This window comes from Panthera pardus, unplaced genomic scaffold (assembly GCF_024362965.1).
Source record: "Panthera pardus isolate Hobbes unplaced genomic scaffold, ASM2436296v1 HiC_scaffold_3, whole genome shotgun sequence".
Classification (NCBI taxonomy): Eukaryota; Metazoa; Chordata; class Mammalia; order Carnivora; family Felidae; genus Panthera; species Panthera pardus.
The window spans coordinates 54,661,291-54,676,726 of record NW_026526876.1 but is presented as its reverse complement, the minus strand read 5'-3'; the positions used below and the strand labels follow the sequence as shown (position 1 = coordinate 54,676,726).

Genomic DNA, 15,436 nt, shown 5'->3' with positions numbered 1-15,436 from the left:
ACCAGAAATAGAAGATGGAGAACTCCACATTCCTCCTTGGCCCACAACCTGACCTCCACAAGGCAGCCTGGGTGCAGAATCAGTGCTTCTTTATGGACGGTGTAAATTGTTCACTGACTCCTCCAGAGCCAGAGCCCTTCTCAAACTAGCTACTGATGAGAGGAGCTTTAACTGGAGTAGGGATGCGCATCTGAAGAAGGTGAAACTTGGAGCTGCCTGGGGGACCTTGGGGACTTGGGGGCTGAAAAGGTAGCTTGGCGCTCATGGGTCCTGCCCTGCCTGCGCACCTTTGGGCCCATGGGGCCTGTGCATAGGTATCTGGTGACACCAGAGTTTCTTTTCTGGTCTGAGTGCTGGTACGCCCTATAGGCCAGACTCGCCAATCTTGGGGATAAGGTCAGAGAATTTACCAGTGTGGAGCATTTACTGCCAGCTGGACCACCTGCTCCCTAAATTTCCCAACTTGTGCCAATAAGTTGTGAGCAAGTTGTTTCTGTATTAGTGGACAGATTACTCAGACTGCTAACACACAGCCATGGCACAACCAGCCCCAACAGGCTTGAAGGGTACAAGACAGGGGGATTCCCCTTCCAGAGGTACCTAACTAGGAGTCATGTCTTGTGTCAGAATGTGTTTGCAAACCTGGCATTTAATCTTGGGCTGTTGCTCGGCTTAGATTACTTAGTCTCCGCTTCCCCTCTTTAAGCCTTGGCATTTCCCAATTCTGGTCACTTTGCTTCAAGGACTGCTTCCCCAAAGGGCAAGCCAGGGCCCCAGGAGCTGAAACCCAGCCGAGTGACTCAGGCTCCTCAAGAGCAGCTCAGGGCAAACCTTGGAGAAGTTTGGATTTACAGTCTGAAGAGGGGGTTTGGGTAATCTTCAAATTTGGTCTAGCCTGACCGTGATGCGAGCTAAAGAATGATCAGGATCCATCTGCCGACAGTCATACCCAGCCTTGGCCAGGGCTGGGGAGCTCCTGAGCCGCCTGCCTGTCCCAACTGGTCCCTGTCTTTCACTACCCTTGCTCCCCCATCAGTTCTGTCTTCTGTTCTTCCTAGAGAGGGTCTCCAGTGGAGCTCTGGAGCTGCCGCTTTCCCTCACTTTCTTCCATACTCTCCCCAATAAATGGTCCAGAGAGCTTTCCATCCCACATCCCCTTCTCCGTGCCAGGCAGGTTCCAGGTGACCCAGACTCTGCTCCCTCCCCCTAAGGAGGGAGTCTGGTCCCTCCTGCCTGGACCAGGGTCCTCACGCCTCTGCCTCTCTCGCTGTTCTCTTTGAGCAGTCACTATTAACTACCACCACCTAGCGGCCAGCCGCGCGGCCTCGGTGGACGATGATGAGGAAGAGGAGGATAAACTGCACGCGATGCTCTCAATGATCTGCTCGCGGAACCTCACAGCTCCCAATCCGATGAAAGGTTTTTATCCCTGCCCCTCTCCTGCCCTGCCCCGCCCCACCCCCTGGCCCACCTGCCACCCACCGCAGGGGCTCGGACGGCAGTGTTGGCATTATGGGACTGGTACCCAGGGCGGTCCCCCATCAGGAGGCAGGTCAGGGAGGGTGGAAAGAGGTGCCGTTAAAAAGAGGGGATGGTACAAAGAGCAGGTGGCTCTGGGCTCCCCACTTGGTGTAGTGTAAGGAGAGGGCTTCATGCCTGAGAGGGAGGATCGTCTGCTAGGAAGGTCTTGACTATTGGGAGCCCTGAATGGCTCTCCGAGCACTGTTCCCACTCCTGGGGGTCATGCTGGCAAACCTGAGGCAGTGTCTCTTTGTGCCCTGCTGGCAGGGAAGGCTGGACCCTCGGCCCTGGACCTCTGGTCCCTGACTTGACAAAACAGGATAGGGGCACCAAGCCCCTTCTTGGGGGGGGAGGGGGGGTGGAGGCTGGATAGCTCACATGAATGAGTCCTGTGGCTCAGGTTGAGGTGCTGGAGCCACCACGGGAAGGGACCTAGGGGTGGGTTTACCCATCAGGGCTGAGGGCTCCGGCAGGTACTGCCTGGTGCTTCAGCATGAAATCTGGAAATAAATGTGCCAGGGATATAAGATAGGTGTTTCCTGCCTTCACAGAGCCCGGAATCCACAGGTACAGAGGTCCCTTCGTTGTAAATGACACAGCACAGTGCCCATGGCCCCTCAGCATTTGTTCCTCTGTGTACCACCCATCTTTCTTAGCACAGAGCTAGGCTGGTAGAGAGGGAATCCTGCTCTTTTTTTAGAAAGTGACTGGCCAGGGGATCTGAGAAGGCTAGGCCGGGATGCTCAAGGGAAAATTGGTTACGAAGGGCCAGCTCTCTCGGAGTTTAGGGGAACTTCCCCGTCCCCACCCATTCCCATGCCACAGAATTCATTTCTTCTCCCCTTCCCCTTCCCTACAGATTGTATCTAAGAATATGTGACACCCCAGCCATGGGTCTCCCCTCTTCCTGGGAAACCAAGTCCATGGCCTAGCACACATTTAGCACACCCTTAGCATAGCCCTACCAGCTGCCCCTACCCACCACATGCCTGCCCTCGCGCCTCCCTCCCAGCCCTCCTGGTAGGACCCACAGACCAGCCCGGGCAGGAGTGCAGGGGAGCCAGACAGACTGCCGTCTGGCCCCTTGCAAACCTGGACTTGGGGCTGATGCTTATTTGTGGGATAATGGACTTTGAGCAGTTTGGGAAGGCTGAGTCAAGAAGGACAGGGACCCCCAGGAACTGATATCAGGCTTAGGCTGGGGGTCCCAGCAGAGGCCCTGTCCTGGCAGACTTGGCACCAGGAAGCCTGTCCCCGACTAGTCTTAGGGCCTCCAGGGTCAGAGAAGCCTCCATGTACATGGGGACCCGAGGCCTCAGGGCTTGTCGGGGCTTCCTCTTGGGGAACTCAGGAGCCAGACCAACCCAGTAGGCAGCCCCTGGGCCCCCAGTACTTGGGAAAGGGGAGGAGGCATGAGAGGAGAACTGGCAGGTGGTTGGGGATTTGACGTGGGAGCCCCCACCTCCACCCCAGTCCATAATGACAACACTGTTGAGTCCGTTCTACTAGCCGTTGCTTCTCAGGCCTGCGACATGCTTGACTTGTGCATGTGATTCAAGTGGCGGGTGTCCAGACTCTCCTCCCTCTCCCCCACCTCTCCTCCTTTTCCTGCTGCCTCCCCACAGAGCAGAGATGCTGTTCACTCTAATTCTGCTCCAGGCCAGGCACCTTTCACTCGGAGTCTTAGGGGCTGTGGGGTTCAACCACCCTGATTGTTTTTGCTTCAAACTTTCCTCATGCTCAGAGGAGAGAGTCAGAGTCAAAGCTGGCCCAGCAGACCCCTCCCCCCACCCAATGTCCAGCCTGCTGCCCCTCACCCAGTCACTCCAGAGCTCCAGCTGTCTGCACTGGGTTAATTCAGAGATGTGGTGTTCAATGCTGGCTGGTTCAGCTCCTTCCTGGAGAATTAAGGTGAAGAGCATTGACCCAGGAGTCTTGCCTTGGTTGGGCCCTACTTTCTGGGCATGAGCTTGTTTCCCTGTGTGCCCCCCCCTTCATCCTCTGCACCTGTGGCGCCCCCACCTTCCCGCCTGTTGCCTGCTGCCTGCCTGGCTGGGCCCGCTCCTGCCCCCCTCCCACGACCGGCCTCTCTCCTGCCTGCTGCAGGGGCATGAGCTGGGTTCCTGCCCCACCCCACCTGCATTTATCCCCTCCCTCTTCCCACTTTTGGGCATGGCTTGCAACTCCTCACTCCCAGAGCCGCAGCCCCTCTACACCAAATATGTTCCCTTAATTTGCCTCCTGGTGGAGCTGAAGGGCCAAATATCTACAAAAATCCCAGCTGTGGGTCTGGGAAGAGAGCCTCAGGCCAAGACAGGGCATCCTTTGAGGGGAGTGGAGAGGGCTCAGCTCAGCCCTCCCCACCAAGGCACACCCAGAGCTGGAGTCTGGCTCCTGCAAAAACCAGTCCTAGGTCTGCTCCAGACTCCTGGCAGGGCCAGGGCCCAGGCTGTGATTCGTAGGAAAAAAAGCTACTTGAAAAGTCTCTTCACATGTCTCTCTTTCCTCCTCTTCCCTCTTCTGTGCTCTCCCCCTCCCTCCTGGCATCATCTCCTGGTCCTTACACTTTCTGCCCTCACTTTGCTTCATCTTTGTGACTCACTGGACCTGCCAGAGACCCCCTATGAGCGGTATTCTGCCCCACTCAGGCCCTGGGAGCTCTGAAGGGTCTTGAGTTCTGATTCAGACCAGCTGAGCTGGCCCAATCTGCTGGCTGTGTAGATGCGTCCAAGGAACCATCTTCTGAGGCTGCACCTGGCACATTCTTCTGGACAGTGGAACTGTGTGCCCAGCCACCACCTCCTCAGTGGCCTGGCAGCCCCGGGAATTTTGCTCTTCCTGCCGGCTCACCTGTGTATTTGGAGGAGGCCACCATGCTAAATTCAGGCAAGGCGAGGATGGAGAACTCAGGAAGAACCCATGTGAGCTGGCAGCGGGGCACCTGGCCTGGAGGGGAGCACTGCTCCTCCTTAACCACAAGATCTAGAACCCTCGGAGGGGTGAGGTCTGGGGACCAGGACAAGTGGCTCCGGGATCCTTAGGAGCTTTGATCAGGGGAGACTCCAGGTGTGGAGAGGTTCAAAGTATGCAGGATTGCAGGCACCTTCCTGCACATCTCAGAGTTTGTCCAAGAGAACCAGGCTGAATCCTCAAAAGCCAAGCCAGCTAGCAGCGTTTTAGAGAGCTTAGGCTTTCGTTCCTTCTCTTTTTTCTTCTCCCTCTAGAAAAGCAAGTGTTCATTCCATTGCTGCTAGCAAGTTGGAGAGAACAGACACACTTACCCACATGCAGAAAGACTAGGTGGAGGGCGGGAAATGTCAGGCACTCTCCACCATTTCCATCTCTGGGCTCCGCACCAGGCAGGCACCACCCTATGGATTTGCTACCAACGGGTGACTCCGTGCTGCAGCTCTGGGCACAGAGGTGGGCGTGCTTCAGGGTGCTTGGGGGACGAGGCCTGCCAGGCCCTGACCAGGGCCCCCTTCCTGTCCTCAGATGCTGGTGACATGATTGAAATGCAGGGCTTTGGGCCCGGCCTGCCAACCTGGCACCTGGAGGCCCTGTGCCACCAGGGCCCCTCCTGCCTCTCCTGCTCCACCAGCAGCTCCCCATATGCAGCCCCCAGCCATTGCAGCCGTGTCCCCGACCGGTGAGTGGGCAGGGCCCAGAACACCAGCTCCCTGTGGGTGTGTCTGTGTGTGGGCATTCTGCCCTTCAGGGCTATGTCACTTGTCTGACAGGGTGGCCTCAAGTTGGACAGACCTGGGTTCGAATTTCACTTCTGCTACCTATGTGACTTTGGCAAGTTATTGAGTCTCTGTGGGCCTCTACGTTTCTGAGCCTCTGTTTCCTCATCTGTAAAATGGGAATAATACCACCTGCTTCGTAAGGTACCTGTAAGGATTAAATGAGGGGTATGACTCATACGAGTGCCCAGAGCTGTGCCTGGCACCATGGTAGGTACGCGGTACTTGCGAGCTCCCCTTCCTAATGTGGATGCAGATTCTGCCATCAGGCTGTACATCTGAGGACACACCAGATATCTGAGCATCTGCCAGGTGCCAGGAATGGTGCGTGAATGGCATTTGTGTGCGGGTCACATTGCCAGCACTTGATGCTTTTGCAAGGTGCTCTCTTGTACCTGTTACTCCTAATGACCTGAGGTGGTTCTCTCCATTTTCACATGAGGAAACCCAGATTCACTAACATGAAGTGAAGTTAGTTGCTCAAGGTCCCTTGGGTGGTTGGGGGCCAGTCTGGGTCCCCAGCAGCACTACCTAGGGTGGCTGCCAGACACAGGGAACCCACAGACATGTCGCTGGGCTGTGGATCCTGCTCCTCGTACCGCCCGAGCACCTTACCTGTCCCCCACACAGGATGTCCTTCTCTCTCAACCTCCCCCAACCAGAGGGGCCGTAGCCCCTCTTCTCTGAACCAGGTTATTTCCACAGGTTGCCCCTCAGGCTGCTGTGTGAGAGCATGAAGAGGCAGATCGTGTCCCGGGCCTTCTACGGCTGTGAGTGCAGGGTGAGGCGGGGTCGTGAGGGGTGGGGGCTGTGGGAGGCACCACTTGACGGTGTTCTGGCTCCCCTGCCCCCCACAGGGCTGGCTTACTGCCGCCACCTGTCCACGGTGAGGACCCATCTGTCAGCGCTCGTGCGTCACAGCATCATCCCGCCTGCCCGGCCCCCAGGAGCCTCCGGGGGCCTCACCAAGGACGTGTGGAGCAAGTATCAGAAGGATGAAAAGGTGCACACTCTGGGATGCCAGGGCTAGGGGCCGGGGCGGGGTGGGGAGCAGCAGTGAGTGCAGAGCAGCCTCCTCTGGGAGCAGCTTTCATAGACCAGATGGGCATTCAGGTAAAATGTGGTAGGGCCAGGACCAATGGCCTTGGAGTGGCCCAGGTCAGACAGCTGGGTCTGTGGGTCTCCATAGGAAGGGGACTGGACTGGTTCTTGTCTGCTTCCACATTATTCTGAAATCTTGGGCAAATCTCTGCCTCTCTGCTCTGTTGCCTATCCTGGAAGGAAGAGAGGTTGAACTGGATCTCATCCAGCTGTAGTCTGGGGCAGGGAGGATGTGACCCTCCCAAAGCAGAGTCTGTCTGGGCTTCAGCAGAGTGACTGAATCACTGTCCCGGCCCTAGCTCTCCATGGGATGGATGGAGATAGGGCCACCCAGCCGGGCCGCAGTTACCATGGGGGCTATATGACCTTTACTTCCTGGGTCCCACAGAACTACAAGGAGTTGGAGCTGCTACGGCAAGTTTACTATGGAGGTGTGCAGCACGAGATCCGTAAGGATGTCTGGCCTTTTCTGCTTGGCCACTACAAGTTTGGCATGAGCAAGAAGGAGATGGAGCAGGTAAGGGGGCCCCCCCCTCCCGTGGGATAGGGAGATGAGCTGAGCCAGGGGACCCCAGGGAGGGACCCCTGAAGCCTTGGCGCCTTCCCAGACAGAAAGGAACGTGGCACAGGAAGATGTTAGCAGAGAGCAGCCCCACAGTCTTCACCCTTGCTGTCCCAGGACACCCCCCCCCTCCATGGTCATGGTATGCTCTGAGACAGGTGGACTCAGCAGTGGCAGCAAGGTACAAGCGGGTGCTGGCAGAGTGGAAGGCCTGCGAGGTGGCAGTGAGGCAGCGGGAGAGGGACGCGCAGCCAGCCACACTCACCAAGTTCTCCTCGGGCAGCAGCATCGACAGCCATGTGCAGCGCCTCATCCACCGAGATTCCACCATCAGCAATGACGTGAGCCTGACGGGACCCGGGGCAGCCAGGGGCAGGGGCCACCGGCGTTTTATAGGAGTAAGATGGAGTCCTGAGCACCAGCCCGACCTCTAGTAGTCACTGGCACCGGTGCCCTGGGAGAATGGCTTAATGTGTCTGTGTCTCATTTTCTTCTACTGAAAAACCGGATGACTGTCCCCCTGCTGCCCATTTCTCTGAGTGTTGCAGGAATAAAATGAGATAGTGCACTATGTTCTGTTTTAATGGACAAGAAGGGAAAGAGGGATATATCAGGATTTAGGGAAGCCCTCCATCCTTGTAGAGACATCTCAAGGCTAGGGACAGGCAGCCCGGGTTCGAGTCCCGGGTCTGCTGCCAACAAGCTGAGTAACTTCTTTTCTTTGGGCTTTGGTGTCCCCTGTCACCTCTGACTGTGGAGGTTTCACCAAGAGCTACCGGTCAGAGACCAGAACAGCTCTCAGGTCCCATTGGTGTCTGGAGATCTCCCTCCCTCTGTGGTGTTTTCCATCCCCTAGTGGAATTAACCAGGCAAAGCTAGTTCAGAGCCTATGTAGTTCTTCTGGCATCACCCCTGCCTTTAGATGAAGAGCAGGTGCCAAACCGTGGCTTGCTGGGCTGAAACAGAAATGATAATTTTCTGTTTTAGGGATATCCTTTTATTAACTTACATGTTTGTTTGTTTTTTTTCTCTCAAATTGTCTCTCTTGATAACATACATTCTTGTCACTTTACTAAATCCTTACTAGCGTTAACAGAAAACTGAAGCTGGAGAAATATAACTTTGTGCTCCTTTCCATGTGCTTTGTTCTTACTCCCCTATTTGTGAGCATATTCTCTTTCTCTCTGGCTTTGGGTTTTGTACAGTCCTGAGTCTGAACCAGTGCCCCAGATGCTTAGCACATGAACAGCAGTAGCTTTCCTTTGCTGGCACTAATCTGAGGCTCTGTGTCGCCTTAGAATCATGGCCTTGCCTGATTCTAACCCAACATTTCATGCTTCTTGCCAAAGTGAAAACTCCTTTTAGTATCCCTTTCCCTACATAGCCCAAAAAGAAAAAGAAAATCTGTATATGTCTCTTTGATTCTCTCTGGGACTTGTCCACAGAGGTGGACTGTTTCTAATCAGTAGAACAGGTTACCTTGCCATTTGTCCCCTCCTGAGCGTGTGTGTGAAACTAATATAACTGATTAGGCACTTGCTAGAGAAGTTTCCTGTCTTGTTCTGCCAAAGAGTCAGTGGAAAATAAGGAAGAACTTGTTTTCCTAACACCTCCAGCCTGCCGCCCACCAGGCTGCCCTAGCAGCCCCACCAAGTCTAGTGCCAGCCTTCATTAGTACCAAGCTCTCTTAACTGGAGGCAGCCTCACGTCTTCAGGCGTTAGTAGAGTTACATGTAACTCACATCCGCCATCAGGTGTCTAAGCTTCTAGTTCCCCTTCCCTGCAGCAGCCACAGGCAGTCCTGCAGTGCTTCACACTTTTTCTCAGGCCCCAGAGAGAGGCCTGAGGAGGGGGACTGGATGGGGCTAAAAGATGGTGTGTCCGTGTTTGCCCGGAGCCTGATTGCTCTCCCCCTGGTTGTGTGGGTCAGAGGGGAGGCTTGGCAACCTGGGGGTGGTGCGTGAGGCAGTGTGGAGGCCATGGAGTTGTAGAGTTCTCCATCCCTCTTGTTCGGACCCCAGGAAGGAAGCGGTGCGCTGAGGGAAGGTGCTGGAGTATAGGTGTGAGCCCCACCATCTCTTCACCCCTACCAGGTATTTCTCTCCGTGGATGACCTGGAGCCCCCAAAGCCCCCAGGCACTGAAGATCCCAGACCCGAGCCTGAGCAGGAGCCGGGAGCAGGGCCCCCCGGCACCACCATGGTGGAACAGCAGCAGTCAGTGGAGTTTGACTCTCCAGACTCGGGACTGCCATCCTCTCGCAATTACTCCGTGGCCTCGGGCATCCAGTCGAGCATAGACGAGGGGCAGAGCATGGGCTTCGAGGAGGAGGACGATGGCGGTGGGGAGGAAGGCTCCGACGGGCCGGTCCTGGCAGCCTGTGTTTTCTCCGAGCCCCAAGATCCCAGCCAGGAGAAGGCCTCGCGGGCTCGCGAGCTGGAGGCAGGGGAGGAGCTTGCGGCCGTGTGCGCTGCTGCCTACACTGTATGTGGACATTCCCCAGGGACTGTTCTCAGTCAGCCCCAGAGGCCCTCCTGACATCCCTGAGGCGTGGGGACGGGCTGGTGGGCGGAAGGTGGGGCTACCCTCACTGTCCTGCAGGGGGCGCTGAGCGCATCTCTCAGCATCCCTGGGGGCTCTGTTTTCAGAGTCTCTTGGTTCCTGCGTTGCTGCATCCCTTTATGTAGGCACCACTTCTGGCCCCCAACTCATTCCTGAGGGCCCCCCACTCTTTCAGATAGAATTACTGGATACTATGGCCTTAAATCTGCACCGCATAGACAAGGATGTGCAGCGATGTGACCGCAATTACTGGTACTTCACGCCCCCCAACCTGGAGAGGCTCAGAGACGTCATGTGCAGGTGCCACTGTGGGGCAGGGTTCAGGGAGGGAGGCAGGGACCCTCCTCTGTGAAAGGCTAGGTCTGGCAGGTGCCCTGCTCCTCTGCCCTGCACTGAAGCACACTCAGCTCTCTCCGTCTGGAACACTTCCCCGCTGTGCCCCCCACCCCACCCCTCTTCTTTCTTAGAGGTCTTTCACATCTCAGCCTCGGCCATACTTCTCCAGGAAGCCTAGCTGATTGCCCTCACCCGAGCAAACCGAGCGGTGAAAACCGTTTATTGTCTTTCCCTGAGCCCCTGGGTTCCTTGAGGACAGAGACTGTGGGTTACCACTATACTCCCTGAACTTTAGGGTCATGGAAAGGCTGACTTCTGGGTAGCAGGCCGCTCTAGGGACCATCTCCCTAGGGGTCCCTGCGGGGAGCAGAGGATGGCACACAACCACAGTGGCTCTCTCCCCGTCATTTCAGCTACGTGTGGGAGCACCTGGACGTGGGCTATGTGCAGGGCATGTGCGACCTGCTGGCACCTCTCCTGGTCGTCCTCGATGATGGTGAGGGACTGGGCTGGGGGTGGGGGTTGATAGTATTCCCAGAATGGTATTGGGATTGGGCTGACATCAGCTGGAGAAAGGAAAAGAAGACCACTAGTTCTGGAAGGGTGGGAATGTAGGCCAACCCTGTCGTCCGGACCACAGGACACCTCCTGTGAGATGAGGCATTGGGGTCTGCTGCCTTGCCGGCCTCACTCCCATCTCCCCTCAGATCAGCTGGCCTACAGCTGTTTCAGCCACCTCATGAAGAGGATGAGCCAGAACTTCCCCAACGGGGGCGCCATGGACACCCACTTTGCCAACATGCGCTCCCTCATCCAGGTGAGGTGTGCAGCTGCCTGTGGGCTCGTGACCAGGCACCTCCAGGCTCATCCATAATCCACAGGGAGGCCAGGGAGCATTCCAGAAATGTCCTTTATGTATAAGCTTAATTTCTATCACTTGAAAAATCATTGTTTTCAGTGCTGCAAATTGAGGGGGATATCAGTATGGGAATTCTGTGCCCGTGAAAGTGTTGGTGAGTAGTACAGGTGACAGTGAATCAAACACCCAGAAAATGGTATAATTGCAAAGAGAGCAACTCCCAGAGAGATGGATGGGGCAGCAGAGGGCAGCCTCCACCCAAGGAGACCGGAGGGTCTCGGGAGCGATGCCAGCAGCCCGCACAGTGGGCAGGGGAGGCTGGGAGAGGCAGCGTCAGCTCAGTTGGCCTCCTTTTCTCTACTTCTGCAAGATCCTGGACTCAGAGCTGTTTGAGCTGATGCATCAGAATGGAGACTACACCCACTTTTACTTCTGTTACCGCTGGTTCCTCCTGGATTTTAAGAGAGGTAAGAGATGGGTTGATGGTGGGACTAGGGTCAAGGCAGTGGGAGATCCTTCTCCCCCAAAGTCAGTGGTTCCTAACCCTAATTGCACTTTGGAACCACCTGGGGAGCCTTTTAGACATGCCAGCGTCACGCGCTCACCCAGCCTCAGACTTAATGAAGTGTGGCTGCCTGGGCATCCACAATTTTAGAAGCTCCTTACGTGATTCCAAAGTGCCGCCAGCAGTCACCCTAAGCCAGTGGTTTTGGGGACTGTTTTCAAACCAAATCTTCTCAAGCAGCAAGGCTTATAAAGAGCAGCTGACAAGAGCACAGGTGTGAAGGCTGCCCAAGTCCAGTGTGCGGGAATCACCAAGGAGAAGGGCAGGGTCTCGACCTGGGGCTTGGAACCCTCTGCTTGGACAGGGCTCTGTGGAACGGGGAGAACCCCAGGACCTAGGCCCCTGGAGCTCTGTCTCTGCATTTGGCTCTACCTAGAGGCCCATGGGGAGCCAGGCTCAGCCTTAGCCCCTATCTGTCCCCAGAGCTGCTGTACGAGGACGTGTTTGCCGTGTGGGAGGTGATCTGGGCGGCCCGGCACATCTCATCAGAGCACTTTGTCCTGTTCATCGCCCTGGCCCTGGTAGAGGCCTACCGTGAGATTATCCGGGACAACAACATGGACTTCACCGACATCATCAAGTTCTTCAATGGTAGGAGCCGCTCCAGCCATCCCGGCTGCCCCCTGCAGGGGTTTGGGGGGCTCCACTTCTGGCCCAGGAAGGGTTGGAGGGGCTCTCAGAAATCTCCAGTCCCTTCCCCGTAGGCAGATGTCCCGAGTCCAGCAGGGTGGGCCACCACAGGGCTCCTCGCAGACTACTGCCCCTGCCCCAGCATCCCCACAGTTCTGTCTCCCCCAGAACGGGCTGAGCATCACGATGCCCAGGAGATCCTGCAGATTGCCCGGGACCTCGTCCACAAGGTGCAGATGCTCATAGAGAACAAGTGAGGGCTGTGGCCAGGAAGCGGCAGCTGACTGGAGCCTGGGCTCCGGGCCCCCGGCCTCCACGGGCAGAGGCGCAGGGCAGTGCAGCTGAGACTGCCCGAGCCCCGGCCAACCCTGCCTGCCCACCCGTGTTCCTAACAAAGCGTTTGTGAGCCTGGGATCGGACTCTGGGCAGTGCTGGCCCTGCAGGGCAAGTCAGGGGCCTGGATGCCCTCAGGCCAGGGATGGGATGGGAGAGGTTGGCCTCAGGGAGTGGCTCCCCTGGGGGACACCTACTCTGCTCCCCTCTCAAACACCTGGGAATAGCCCCACTGTCACCTGCAGCCTCAGCCCGGACTGCTCCTCCTGGCCTCTCCTAGGTCAGCCTGGGGCCGTATAGATATAACGGGCCGTAGTCGCCTGGCCCCACCTGGCATGGGTCATGTGGGCAAAGGGACTCTGTGCTGTATCTCTTCTTCGAGTCCTCTTGCAGGCATAGTGCATATGCCCACCGCAGCCCCAGTGGGGGCAGCCGGAACAGCTGCCGGTTCGGGCATGTGTTCTGGGTGCAGGAGACCTTGAGGCAGTCAGAAGATGCGGGCCCAGTGGGAGAAGCCCACCTCAGCAGCACTGCCACTGCCTTTGGCCACCTGGGGTGACCCCGTGCGCTCCCCAGCCCATACAGGGCACCTGCGTGTACCTGTACAGTTTCACTCTCACCACCTAGTTCTTGCTTTATGCATTAGATGCCCCCCTGAAAAATGACACTTTTGCCCACTGGATGACCTGGAAATGCAGTGGGATCATTGCCCTTGAGAGGAATCCCAGGGTGATTCTTTAGGGAGGAAATCCTGTGATAGCCTCCTCTCAGGGACAGGCCCCAGAGCTTTGGGACAGCCCATCGCCTGTCTCAGGCACCCACTGGGTCCCTCAGTCTGGTGGGGGGGTGGGGAGGGGAGGATGCCTGGGTCATCCCTGTTTGTCCCTGGTGAGGAGCAAGGCCAGCCCTGCCTGCCCCATGCTCCTCAGGATGCCAAGAAGCCTGGAGACCCGAAGCCCCCTGGAGGAGCCTCACTCATAGAGATGTCGGGAAGGGCCCAGCTCCTGATCCCAGGCCTAAGCACACTGCTTGCTCTGTCATCCCTACTTGCCCCCCCCCCTCCCCAAACACATAAGGCTAAGGCTCTGCCCTGGGGCCATTCTGCCACAGGGGCCTGTCCAGCAGTCACTTAGGTCTGGAGACTCCCTGCCTTTGAGAAACATGAAAAGGGCCCAGCGGCCCTTGGGCATCCTGCAGTCTCCTCAACCCACCCCTGTCCTGGGCACTGCATGGCCTGTCTGAGGGCCAGCTGCCCCATTGCCTACCCTTGTCTGTGAATCCTCAGCCTCCACCAAGCATGGTGGCCATTGTGTGCCTGCCTTAGTGACTCTGGTTTTGTGAGAAGCAGAGTGTATATGTTTTTTGGTTCAGAAACTATACTCTTCAGTGTTGTTAACAGACCAATAAACACAGCATTTGGCAATCCTTGTGGCTCTGGGGGCTGCTGAGTGGGCAGTGGACACTCACTGGACAGTGACTTTGTGTACTGGCAAATTCTGGAAGCTCCACAACTGAACTGTACAGAGGGCCAGCCCCACAAGGCAAGGACGGTGAAAAAAAGAGAACCAAAGTTTCCAGGAGAGAGGGACCTCAGCTGTGGGCTGGTCAGGAGCAGGGGATAGCTAGACCCCGAATACTCAGTGGGGCGACTTCACCCCAGAGCCAGTGTTCCTATCTCAGACCAACCAATGACTTGACCAGCCTCTGGATGAGTATAGGTCCCTGTCCCACCCCTTCCCCAGCCTGCCTGCCCTCTTGACCAGCTATAATGATGAGTTGGAGCCTGAATTGGAGTCTGCAGGAGCTTCCCGGCCCCTCCAGCTGGTGGGGAAGGACCCAGCCCCTCTGGCCCTGGCTCCTGGCCACGGAGCACTCTGCGATGCCTGCTCCAGGATGGGGCATGAGGAAAGTGTCAGGAGGGATCAAACCTGCTGAGGGCCCCACTGGAATAGTAGGTTCCCACCTGTCTTCCCCCACCCTAGACGACCACTGCCCCCATCATCAACGGCTCCTGGGAGAGGGCTCCGGCCATCAGCATGTGCTCTGGTCTAGAGGACACAGACTTTCTGGCATCAGGGCCTGTTATCAACTCAGAGCTGCCAAGGCAAGGAAACTAGTTGGCACAGGGAAATCTGGGTCCAGGGAACCTTATAAACCCCTCAAGGCAACACTTCCCCCACTGTTGCCTGGAGCAGTCTGAATTCCCGGTGCTGTGACTTCACCAAGACTCCATATAAACTAGCCTGGGAGTGGTCTGGTTCCTTTACATACTCCCACCTTCCTCTCCACCCAGAAGTGTGGGCACTCCCCATCCTCCTGGCTCGGCTTCTAGGACCAGAGGCCAGCAGCCAAAGTGATGGGTCCACGGAGGGCAATGCCACGTGCAGAGTAAGAGCAAGAAGCGCGAGTAGGAACCCCACCTCAGGGAACCCTCCAACCCCTGAAGTCTTCCTCTCACACAGAGCTGCTGAATGGAAGCACCTGGATTCCTAAATTGGGATTTTTGTTTTCTGTTACTCTGATCACAGGCCCCCTCTTTCAGGCTCCAGCTGAGCTGGGGGAGTTTCTGCCTACCCTTAATATACAGTGCTAGCCCGGGGCGCTCAAGTCGGTTAAGCATCCTACTTTAGCTCAGGTCATGATCTCGAGGCTCGTGAGTTTGAGCCCCACATCGGGCTCTATGCTGACAGTTCAGAGCCTGGAGCCTGCTTCAGATTCTGTGTCCCTCTCTCCCCACCCCTCCCCTCCTCACACCCTCTCTCTTTCATTAATACTTTTTTTTTAAGATATTGATATCCCTGAGATGATACTGGGTCATCACTACCAGGGGCAGAGTCCGCATCTTTGTCCCCAGTGTTTGACAGTGTCTGACACTGAATAGGCAGGTAGGAAATATTAGTCCTAACCCTAAGCCTTCCCTAAGGTCAGGGGACTCAGCTCTTCCTGGAGCTACCAGCAGGGGGAGCCAGCATCTCGCAAGTGAAAGGGCTGGCAGGATTGTAGGACAGAGGGACACTGGGCCTGGCTTTTATTGAGGCTGGTGCTTCTTCAAGAGAATGGGACCCAAGACATTGGTGGCCACTTCCTTCCCTAAGGATAGCCCACCCCAGGAAGAGAAGTGGAGTCCATTCCTCTGGCTGGGGCTGGGAGTGGGGAACGTGTCACCGGGGCATTCGACAAGGCAGCCTGCCTGGTCTATAGTTAGGCCTCTTCCTTACCTCC

At 56.6% G+C, this 15,436-nt stretch overlaps 1 protein-coding gene across 5 annotated transcripts in view; it reads left to right on the top strand.

The window, feature by feature from the left end:
- The window catches only part of SGSM2 (small G protein signaling modulator 2), a 39,281-nt gene that overhangs the window by 22,814 nt on the left and 1,031 nt on the right, over positions 1-15,436 (top strand). The window contains exons 12-24 of one of the 5 annotated variants that reach the window (XM_053893385.1): positions 1,285-1,419; positions 5,017-5,170; positions 5,973-6,037; positions 6,125-6,270; positions 6,757-6,885; positions 7,089-7,271; positions 9,024-9,413; positions 9,667-9,791; positions 10,241-10,323; positions 10,535-10,644; positions 11,057-11,153; positions 11,675-11,842; positions 12,035-13,639. In XM_053893385.1, coding sequence (XP_053749360.1) covers positions 1,285-1,419; positions 5,017-5,170; positions 5,973-6,037; positions 6,125-6,270; positions 6,757-6,885; positions 7,089-7,271; positions 9,024-9,413; positions 9,667-9,791; positions 10,241-10,323; positions 10,535-10,644; positions 11,057-11,153; positions 11,675-11,842; positions 12,035-12,138 — 1,889 coding nt within the window. In that variant the 3' untranslated portion in view covers positions 12,139-13,639. Of the gene's footprint in view, positions 1-1,284; positions 1,420-5,016; positions 5,171-5,972; positions 6,038-6,124; positions 6,271-6,756; positions 6,886-7,088; positions 7,272-9,023; positions 9,414-9,666; positions 9,792-10,240; positions 10,324-10,534; positions 10,645-11,056; positions 11,154-11,674; positions 11,843-12,034; positions 13,640-15,436 lie in introns of those variants that run through there. The other 4 variants (XM_019429584.2, XM_053893386.1, XM_019429579.2 and 1 more) reach the window with 4 other exon arrangements.